The sequence below is a fragment of the Lathamus discolor genome, chromosome 5 (genome assembly GCF_037157495.1).
Source record: "Lathamus discolor isolate bLatDis1 chromosome 5, bLatDis1.hap1, whole genome shotgun sequence".
In the NCBI taxonomy this organism is placed as follows: Eukaryota; Metazoa; Chordata; class Aves; order Psittaciformes; family Psittacidae; genus Lathamus; species Lathamus discolor.
The window spans coordinates 117,084,375-117,095,827 of NC_088888.1; the positions used below are offsets into that span (position 1 = coordinate 117,084,375).

General features: G+C 41.7%; 1 protein-coding gene across 1 annotated transcript; it reads right to left on the reverse strand.

The window, feature by feature from the left end:
- Positions 1-1,950: 1,950 nt before the first annotated feature.
- Positions 1,951-11,100, reverse strand: SNRPB2 (small nuclear ribonucleoprotein polypeptide B2). The gene is made up of 7 exons (XM_065682299.1): positions 10,995-11,100; positions 10,713-10,800; positions 7,880-8,052; positions 5,853-5,993; positions 4,588-4,641; positions 2,870-2,958; positions 1,951-2,334 (listed from the first exon to the last, which is right to left on the reverse strand). Exons 2-7 carry the CDS (start codon positions 10,774-10,776, stop codon positions 2,175-2,177), a joined length of 681 nt encoding a protein of 226 aa, XP_065538371.1. The 5' UTR covers positions 10,777-10,800; positions 10,995-11,100; the 3' UTR covers positions 1,951-2,174.
- Between the last annotated feature and the right edge of the window lie 353 nt (positions 11,101-11,453).

An 11,453-nucleotide genomic window follows, 5' to 3' on the forward strand; every position in this document is an offset into this window, starting at 1 on the left:
ATCACTGCTGTTGAGTTACAGAAGGTTGGTCTGAATCAATCCTTAAAAGTGACCAAAGCACACTTGGAGATTCCCCAAATGGCACTCCAGAGTACCAGTGCTTCCATTCTGATTCACAAGGCAGCCCAAAAAGCTGCTGGCTGTACCAGCTTTCAGTCCTCAGCAGAACAGAGGAAGCTGTCAACTGCCATGAGAAATGCCCCACTCTTTAAAAGAAAGAGCATCTTGCAATTCCTAGCATCACCTTTCTATTACAGCTGACTTCACCGCAATCTTCTCTGATCTTGCAGCCCATTATTCCTTCCTCCAACATCCCGCATGCATTGTCTAACCTCCTTTGCAGACAGCTCCACACAAACCCTTCTTCCAAGTGTGTACAGGTGAAGAGCAGTGGTATGCAATGGCAATCTCACGTACACAGACTAATGGGATGCAAGAACAGCATAATACCTACGAAAGTATGACTGTAAAAGAAAAAACATTAAGGTTCATGATGGAATAACAGTCACTTTTGCTCCCTTACAAGAACATGGAAACCATTCTCACTTATTATTAGAATACTTGTGAAATCCCCCCCCCCAAAAAAAATCCAACAAACAACCCCGCCCCCCAAAAAAAACCTCTAAAAAAGAATGGAAAAATATGCATATGGAAATAGGACAGTAATTGAGATAACTGTGGAAGGGGCAGCATCCTGCAACGTACTCTAGGAGCAGAAGAAGAGATTTTGATTTTTCAGGTCTTGTGCAAAAAAGGTGGTTTATGGAGCTAGTTTTATGTATAAAGATCATATAGCACTTGCTAAGAAATGAAATGACTGTGCCAGAACTACAAAGTACACCAAGATTTTATATAAAAGCTATCGTGCTTTCTTGAAGTTTTTATCAGTTGATGCCCATTGCCTCTCATCCTATTGCCTGACACCACCCAGAAGAATCTGGTCCCATCCAGTTGACACCCTCCCTTCAGCTATTTATACATACTAATCAAATCCCCCCTGAGCCTTCTCTACTCTGGACAAGCCCAGCTCCCTCAGCCTTTCCTCGTATGAGAGATGATCCAGATCCTTAGTAATTCTAGTAGCCATACACTGGACTTGCTCCAGGAACTCCACGTCTCCCTTTTACCAGGGAGCCCAGACCTGTACACAATACTCCAGGTGAGGCCTCAGGCAGATTAGAGGGGGAAGATCACCTCCTTTAACCTGCTGGCTATGCTCTTCCCAGTGCAGCTCAGGACACCATTTGCCTTCTTGGTCAGTGTATTTCATGTCACACAAGGCCTGTAAAGGTTTTTGACATATAGAGACAAAAAAAAAAAAAAAAAAAACCCAAAACACCCCAAACCAACCAAGCAATTAAAAAAAAAAAAAAAAACCAACCCAAACCAAAAAAGCCTTCAACAAATCCAGAAGCATTAGGATATGTATTTTGGAAAAACCTGCCTAGAAACAGACCGTCAGGCTCATCTGTTTTGTCTTTGTAAAGAGCCAGAGAGCTCATCCTAAAACTTTAAAATCAGAGCTGGAAAGAGCAGAAGGGAAAAAAACGGATGAACTTTTTCTTTGTTGGTTTCTACTACCAGCCAACATTATAAAGACAAAACCAAGTCAAAAAACACTGCTGTCAAGCAGTGCTGTAATCAATTTCTACCCATGCCTAGAAAAGAGTCCACTAATGATAAGCTGTTTTTCTTAAGTGGCAAAATTATTGTTGCTGAAAAGCAGCTGCCCCCTTGGTAATGAGGCTGAAGATTGAGTGTTGCGTTTATTCTCAATATGGTGGCATTTAGCATTCCTACTCACGCATTTTGCTCTGCAGAGACAGCTATTTTTCCAGCGCTTACTTCTGAGAAATGTGTGTCACCTTAAAAGTAGTTAAGCCTATATACTGAGTAAGCCCTGCAAGCCTAACAGATCAATAGTAAGACAGATCTGAGAAATAACATGGCTTGAGAACAGCATAAACTTCATTTATTTTATAAAAATCAGTATTTCAACACAAAAATTTACTATCCAGTAGACCTGTGGAAATCCAACATCTCTCCCGGCTGTTGTGGCAATTGTACACAAGTCTTAAGTTTTTGCAGAGAACAACAAACATGCTAGCAGAGTAAAGTATCACTGCATTAAAAAAAACCAAATATCTACACAATTCCTTTACAGGAGCATCCGGTTATTTCTTTGCATAAGTGATTTTCATGGCATGAGATGGAGTAATCTTGAATCCTTGGAGAGCATCTCGAGCAGCTCCTGCTTGATTCTCATTTTCAAACTCCACAAATGCAATGTCGTGGCGCCCAGGCACTAAGCGAACCTCTTTGAATCCAGGAAACCTTTAAAATAAGGTCAAAGAGTCAGATAATATTTCCTAGTTTGATAATACACCTCTTATCAGTAACTGTAAGACCTTATCATAAGCATCTACTAGTATACTAGTTAACTATTAGTGAAAGATTTTAATTGAAGGGTTTTACATGTCCAGTCTTAGAACCATGCCTCAATTAAGGATCATTATCTGGAAGCAATTTAATCAGTCTTGTGCACATACAGAGACAACTAAAGCTAGTTTTAAAACTGCTCCTGCTGTTGTAAAGTCTTTAATATTACAGTCGCCAGATTAAATCCAGTGCAGACTGATGGCAGATAACTTACACAATCAAAACCAGCTACAAAAAAAAAAAAACCAAAAAACCAAAAATCGGATTTGCTTTCTGAACAAAGTCATCAGAACTGACATCTGTATTCCTGGCAGTAAGACAAAGAACCAAAATACCTTTAGAAGAAACTCTATTTCTAAAAAGTCAGCTTGTCAACTAAGAAAAAGCATAGAAGTAAAAATTCAAAGAAGTCCTTCTATTCAAAACTTACTGATTGAATAACATGGACAGCATCATCTCATTTGTTTCCTCAGGCAAGTTATTAAGGAAAAGGATATAGTTGGGTGGGTTGTCAGGCACCTGCAACAACAGAAGATCAAAGCTCAGAAGATTACACACAACTATCTGTTCCTCTGCATCTGTCTCCATGATTATTTGAACCAAGGCTCTCATATCCTTAAGTATTGCTCATAACACTGCTTGCTGGACTTCAGTATACCTTCATGCCATATGCAGACAGAGCCCCTTGGTTCTGTTACAAGGATATACTCATTTGCAGAGGCTCTTATTTCCACAAAAATCATAGTAACACGGTGTCTTAGATGTCACATTTAGACTCTGACTGTCAACAGCTGATACCGCAGTACTCTCAGCACTGTCAAGGGTGGGACCCAGGTGCCCAAGTTCTGGCTGTAGTGCTGTCCAAGACACCTGCATGGCAGTGGAAGAACCCCTGAAAGACTCACATCCTTCCAAAAGGGCAGTGGGATAAATACCACGATAAATACCTTGCTCACCTGCAGTAGTACTGAAATACTGAATATTTTTTGGCAACTGAAGCCCACAAACCCATACGGTTTTACTACAGTCCTCTATTTGAATTTATTAATTAGAAACCCCATTAGATTTAAAGTCCTAGAGTCTTTGAGAGATTTGCCTGCTAATATGAATATGTAGCAGCCCACCAGACACAAGGCTAAGTAGTCAGTTTGCTGACACTGAACTGAAAGACTAGAATCTCCCCAAGTCATTGAGGAGATTACAAAAATAAGAAGAAACAGGACACCACTACTTCAAACGTTCTGATAACGGTGCCAAAGAAGTTAATGCTTCAGCACAATAATTTCCTTCAGCTGATGGAAGTGTTCCAGGCAGTACCATTAGAAAATAAACTTCTGAACTTCAAACAAATAACCTACTCAGGGTTGTGCTTTGATGCAAACTGACATACACATATTGTGCCTTGGTACAAATAATATCCAAAAGAAAACCCAGACTGGAAGCAAGACATTTCCCCTGTGGATTATGCATGCACTTCTCAACAATAGTATTCAAGAAAGAGATGCAGAGCAGACAATGATACTCTTCCATAATACTTGCTCTACTGCACATCTTTCCTCTTTACTACCTCTACTTCCAACACACATCAGTCATTTAGAAGGTCACTCAAGAGACAAGATGAGCGAAGCGGAGGGAGTTGTTGCTACATCTCTACTCAATCCTTTGGAAAACAAGACACTTGTAAGAAACAAGTGAGCAGAGGACCCTCAAACTCCTGAAAGGAAGCTTTTACACAGATATTCTGGCACTCTGTGCAGTTTTCCTTCTTTTGTACTACTAGAACAAAATAATTTCAAGGGAATTTATTAACAATTAAGAAAACCCCAAACCTAAGTATCCTTCAACTGATACTAAGGACAGTCCAAATTTTAAGAATTAAGTAGGATTTGTTAATAATGCAGTTTTCTGCATAATAATTAGAAACTGCAGATTCTTATTTATGTCAGCCAGATGCAGTAAAAGTGGAATTACTTTTGCTTATTTGCTGTGATTTGGCTGGTAGGCAAATGCCTCAGAACAAAAAGGAAGCTGTAAAATAGATTCCTGAGTTTGTGTAAAACTATTATTGATTTAGAAGAAAATAATTTTACACATTAGTGCTTTTATTCACACACACACACACACACACACACACACAGAAAGCATTACCTGCTGATTCTGTGCTGCAGTCCCTGGGGCACTGGCTGAATTTTGTGTTGCCCCCTAGTGAATAAGTACAAAACAGTTTTACAAAGGTGTTCAGTTAGAAATAATGTAAGCACGTAACACCATGTTCCTGCACAACTCAAGAAGTATGTTTAAGGTGTTTTTAAGCTACAATCCAAGGAATGTTTGCTGTTTATAAGATTCCTGACAGTAAACAAAGCTCATGAATTTTGCTGGACTCTAAAGCCAGGTAATCAAAATAAAAAAAACCCAAACCATCAGTAGTAGCTGATGTAACTAATGGCCAAGTCAGCAGATATAGAAAAAAATCACTATTTCTCCACATTATATTTTTAATAGACAGGAAGTAAGTAGTTTTGGAAATGAAGGCCTAGACAGGACATACCTAACAAGAGAAAAATAGGTGTTTCCACCAAGGACTCTGCTTTAGCAAGGATAACTGAAATCATTACTATTGTAGCTACGAGCATAGCTACTAGCAGTTATTTCTTCTTAAGAGATTTCTATATTATGATTTGACTTTTTAATAAATCCTGAAAAATTCTGCCTAGAAAATGTTGCTTTCTATGAATACTCTTATCTCTCCTTGATATCAATTTGTGACTTAGCAGGAAATGCAGTTAAGTAACACAATATTCAAACTCTATGCCTGACTATTTTCCGCTATACTTCAGCACATAAATTACAAAATGCTATTAGTTTAGGCCAGGCCAACCCTTAGTGGAGATACATTTCAAGCCAACCCCTCTTCATCCAACTGTCCATGGCAGGGAAGTTGGACCTAGATGACCATAAGGTCCTTTCCAACTCTGACCTTTCTATGATTCTATGATAGTTATTTTGTTCCCACTTACCATTCAGTGCTTATAGAACAAACAGGGCACTAAAACACTGAAGGGAAAAGCTGTCTGAGTACTCGAAGCTGGTCTTAAAGAAGTACACAGGCCTCCTTTATTACCTCTTCTATGGAGAGGTTAGCTCCTCTTTTCGTTTACTGTACCTTTGCCCTACATCTTTATTTTCATCTAGTAATAGGAGAGGGGAAAAAAAACAGCAGGAAAGACTGTATCATCAGCTGCCTCTCCTTAACTTTTAGTGAGTGCACAAGAGTACTAGATATCAATAGACCACAATTTAGGGAATTGAGATGTACCAAAAGACAATAATTAGTCCTAAAAAATAAAATAAAATAAAATAAAATAATTACCCCATGTGTTTTTTCTTTTTTAACCAGAGAAGCAGCTTACCTGGATAACCTTTTTATTTGGTGCATTTGCTGACTGCTCCAGAGATTTGGCCTTCTTCTTTTCCTTCCTTTTTTCCTTATCAGCAAAAGTACCACGCATTTTAGAGATGATATCAGAGTCTGTTTTTGCATACTGAATCCGCTTTTTAAAAAGGAAAAAAAACACAAACAAAACGGAACAAGACATACACAGTTAATGATACTGATTATTTTGCAACATTTTCATTAATTGCATTCTGTGCATTTACATTTTTCCCCCCATATTTCTTATATTATTAAAAATATTGTTATAAACTGTAGCTATGCTTAGAGTATCTAATCCTCATGATCAGTTCTGAACATAACTATGGAACTCGAAAAAACCCTTAAGATGGAAATTACTAATTTTAACTCATTGAAATCAGAACTCTATTCATCTAACAGCGTCTTTTTAGCACCTGTCAAGGTAAGAGATGTACAAAGTGATATAAGGACATGACAAAATTTGAACTATCTTCTATTAAAAACCCTAGGAGGATTTTTTTTTAACACCATTTTAAAGGGAATTAAAATTTTACAGTGATTTCTCAGATCTCAGAGTTCAGCAAAACTCAGACTTCTTAAGTAGAAAGGCAAGCACATGCCTTAGTCCAAACCAGTTGCATAGATCGTGTCAACAGCGCATTGGTGCTGGTTTTCTGACAGCGGCTGCCCAATGCAGTAGTCAGGGAATGCAGACGCAGCTATGAGTATACTCATGTGCAGTATTACATACACACACAATCCTATTACTTTTACTGTCAGAGACTATGAGACTCAATACAAAATTACACAGCAGTTGAAGGTATTTTTTAAAATGTTTTCTGCTTAGACAAAGCATGCATGCTGCAGGCAATATTCAGAGGGACGTACACCTGAAAGCTTATAAAGCCTTAATCTTTTTATTTCCTATTCCATTTTACTGAGCTCAAACCTCCATAAGGGTAAATGACAGAAATGAGCTTGCAGAATTCCTTATCAAGGATTTTAGTGGGGAATCTGAAAGTGGTAACGAAAAAAACTTGTGGTTCAGCAACACAAACTGTCTGTGCTCTCCTAAATGCTCAAAGCCATGATCTGAAAGCCAGCAGTAATACATCCACCCATCCAAAACGATACACTTGCATGTATCATTATGCCTCACAAATAGTTGCAGAATTAAGAGATGCCTAATTATCCAAGCAGGCAACAACGATGTGTCAGTCCTTGTGCTATTCTATACGTTACCAAGTACATTATTAAATCACATTCTATCAACCACCAGTGAATTTGCTTCACACAAGTTATACTGAAATTCAGTTACATGGTTTGGTGATGTGATGCATGCACAAACAGAACTAGCCATTGATTCACAAAAATAAATCACTGGTCACATCTGGAAAGTAAAACTTCTTTCACCCTACTCACTGTCACCTCAAAAAGGAAACATTATGTTCTATCTATTTATTACAAATGAAATAGTAACCAAGCTTACTGTAGATTAGATGCTTACAGTTACATTATTTTAACAATATTACTGAATTAATTTAATTGGTTCAACAAAATAAATGTTTTATCATGATCATTATAATGATTAATAAAATGGAAGTATTTAAGATGTTCACAGTTTTAATCCAGCAAAGAAAAACATACTGCCATCATTTAGGAAACCTAAATGCAAAGTTTAACCCCTGTGTTTTAACTACAGCCTCTCCAGCATCCCTCTAGCTTACACACAATGGTTAATTCACAAGTTGCAAGTGCCAAACCACTTTATCATACAATCACAGAATGGTTTGGGTTGCAAAGGGCCTTAACATCATCTAGTTCCAACCTCCCTGCTGTGGACAGGGACACCTCACCCTAGACCATGTCGTCCAAGGCTCTGTCCAACCTGGCCTTGAACGCTGCCAGGGATGGAGCATTTATCACTTCTTTGATAAGTTGTTTTACACTATTCCAGTGTCTCACCACCCTGGTATCATACCACAGCATTTCTTTTTTCTTCAAAAAGCTGATAAAATAACTTACCATTGGCTTCCCATAAAATGGAAAGCCTTGTAGTTGTCTCAAAGCATTGGTAGACGATCCAAGTTCTTTAAATATAACAAAAGCCTGTCCTCTCATCTTCATAGTCTTTAAAGCCACAATGTCGACCACATGGCCGAACTGTGAGAATAGCGCATACAGAGACCTCTTCAGTTCTGTTGAACATATGAAAAGAAATAGATTATAACAGGTTACATGCAAGTGTCCACCTCCACAGTTTGCCGTCCTTCAGCGACAATATTTTTTGGCAGCTTTAGCTCACACAGCAATACATTATGCGAGTTTTGCCTAAACTGTTGCACGAGCCCATGTTTATTTGCCCAGCTTTTGTAAGTTAGCGTATAACACTTGGTTTCACACCTCAAATATTAATGCAGTAAAAAAGCTGTACTGCCATCCATTCTACATTCTAAGAGAGTAACAATTACACGAGGGTATATGTATATTTTTTCATGTGCATATATGTACACACACACTCACATATTCAAGTACGATGTATGACAGCCATGAAAGGCTGATCAGAAAATCAATACCATAACACGCAGTACTAACAAGGTATGACTTAAAAACAAGACCACAGCAAAATAACAACTACTTAAAGGCTAATTCAACTTGGAAATTTTGTTTGTAACTGCTTAACCAGTTCTCTTACCCACATGAAATGCTTTTTTCAGTCTGTATCCGAGTGCGTTTTTATATGATCCCACCGTACCATACAGCTGCAATGGACTGCAGCTGACTACACACCAAATAAAACCTTAATCTTACCCAATCAAACTAAATCATAAATCATAAATAAATAATCTGTATTGTGTAATCATTCTACCTCACAAATCTTAGCATTTGAAATACTTCAGCAACATACGAACACTCTCTCTTATTTACAGGTCATAACCCGTATTACCAATAGTAACTTGTGATAATTAGCTGGCAATACCAGCCCACTGTCACTTCATCCAGCTGCTCCTGACCAACCAAACTGCTCCATTTTTAAGCTTTTTTATTGAAACACTTTACTTAAAAATAACTTCTAAACCTGTATTTAAAAAACGAAATCTGTAAGCTGCATAGGTGTCGCGGTTTAAACCCAACCACAAACCTCGTCCACTCACTCCCCCCCCTTCTTGCCCTCCCCCTGCTTCTGGAGGGACAGAGAGGAGACTCTAAAAGAATGCAACTCCCACGGGTTGAGATAAGAACAGTTTAGTAACTAAGGTATAACACAAATCACTGCTGCTACCACCAATAATAATAATGATAAAGGAAATAACAAGAGGAAAGAATACAACACCTCAATGCCAGCCGACCAATAACTCGCCCCACTCCCCCCAGCCGAGCACCGACCGATACCTTCTCCAACCCTGCAGTCCCAGCCCTTCCGGGTAACTCTCCGTTACATCCTGGGCATGACGTGCTGTGGTATGGAATACCTCTTTGGCTAGTTTGGGTCAGGTGTCCTGTCTCTGCTTCCTCCTGGCCTCCCCTCCTCCCTGGCAGAGCATGAGGCTCAAAAAGTCCTTGGCCAGACCAAACATTTGAGCAGCAACTGAAAACATCGGTGTTATCAGCACTGTTCCCAGGCCAAAAGATCAAAACACAGCACTGTACTAGCTCCTAAGAAGGAGAAAAATGACTGCTGCTGCTCAACCCAGGACAATAGGTAATTGGAAACCCTCCATTTAAAAAGTATAAGCACACAGTGTCATAAAGGAGACTTTCTAGTTTATAGGACACTTAACATAGAATCATAGAATAGAATCATAGAATAGTTAGGGTTGGAAAGGACCTCAACATCATCTAGTTCCAACCCCCCTGCCATAGGCAGGGACACCTCATACTAAACCATCCCACACAAGGCTTCATCCAACCTGGCCTTGAACACTGCCAGGGATGGAGCACTCACAACCTCCCTGGGCAACCCATTCCAGTGCCTCATCACCCTAACAGGAAAGGGTTTCCTCCTTATATCGAATCTAAACTTCCCCTGTTTACATTTTAACATGCTACAAACAACAAAGCCCCAAGTTAAATTCATTCAGTAAAACCATCTTGCCAAGTTAAATAACTTCCCAGTAAAGCTGTTTGCACTTTCAGAGCTTTCTGAAGCACCCTGAGGAAACGTTTAAGTAGTGCTAATTTGATTCCAGCACTCTGCTCACAAACAGTAACAAATAAACCACTGTGATCGTACCACAATCACCTCAGATTGTAAGCTAAGCATAAAGTGGGTGGTTCTACACGCTGAATACACAGCCAGGTAAGGGCAAGACTTTTATTTCCAGCACACTGTGAGGAGGTGAAGTTCCTCAGCACGAAGCCATCTCTAGAGTGCACTGCACCAACTGCAAGGCAGTGCCTCCAATGCAACAACACAAAGCAGGCTTGCTCATGCCATGTCCACCCCTTCTGCATAAGACTGACCAAATGAGGAGCTCACAGATGTCCCCACACCACAGCAAGAGGGGACTGCAAAGGCCACCAAAACACCCCTATTACCATCCATCGGATATTCTCATTGGTCATTCACCGAAAAGCAGACCTGGCCTGTGCAGTCAGCTACACAAATGCAGCAGGGGGGCAACGAGAAGCTGCCTTAGAAACAAGGTCCCTGCTTTACAAAAAGGAAGCTAAACGCTGTGCTGCATTTGCTGACTTCAGCCGCAGCTTCGATGCAACCAGCCGTCTGCCGAGAGCTCGGTTCACACCCACCGCCTGCCGGCGCCTCACTGGCCGGAGCGCCTAGTGCTGCGGGAGGGGGCGCCGGCCCCGCCGGTGCCAGCGACCGCTTCCCAGAGGCGAGTCTCGGGCCCCGTACCTTCTTTCTTGATCTTATCGTTGATGTTGTTGATGTAGATGGTGTGGTTCGGCCTGATGTCCATCCTCGGCGGCGGCTGCACACCTGCCTGCGGGCAGAGCACACGTGGGGCCCGTTACCGGCAGCCGAGGGGGGGCCGGGCCGCGGGGCTCCTCTCCCTTGGGCCGCACGCTCCATACCCAGCCCCCCACCCACCCCCGCACGGGCCGGGCGCTGCTGAGGGCAGCCCCGCGGCATGCCGCCATGCCCCACATCCCCCTTCCTGCCGCCCGCCACCCTTACCTCCAACCGCCGCGATGGCGGCCAGCCTCTCCTATCCCGCCCCGCGTAACGGCGACGCAGGCGCCAAAGCCGCTCCCGCAGCAATCGATGTGCCGAGCGCCGATGCGCGGCAGCGCCTGCGCAGTGCCAGGCGCTCTGTTGCCGTTCTGCGCCCTGGCTGACCGAAGCCCCGGAGCTGCCTTTGTTCGCTGCCTCAGCGCTCCCCGCCGGTTTGTGGAGGCCGGTGAAGCGCTTCGGGGAGATCCGTTTCCCTCTGCATCATCCCCGCGGGGAGGGGGGTCGTAGTCGGGGCTTTTCGGGAGTTACAGCGGGGCTTGGAACCGCCCGAGACGGGGGTTTCCTGAGCCAGGCTTCAGCTGTGCCCGGTGCCAGTGGAGCGGTAAGCAGTTAGCTTCATTTTTGTCACCACAACTGACAGCAACTTGTGGAGAGTGAAGGGAAGCAGTAACTTAAAACTGC

Bases quoted from the DNA above. Each gene is read 5' to 3' on its own strand.
- SNRPB2 (XM_065682299.1), bottom strand. From the start codon at position 10,776: ATGGACATCAGGCCGAACCACACCATCTACATCAACAACATCAACGAT. The intron at 5,994-7,879 runs GTAAGTTATTTT...CTTTTTAAAAAG, and splicing joins CATTTTATGGGAAGCCAATG to CGGATTCAGTATGCAAAAAC. The intron at 2,335-2,869 runs GTAAGTTTTGAA...CTTATTTTAAAG, and splicing joins CTGTCCATGTTATTCAATCA to GTTTCCTGGATTCAAAGAGG.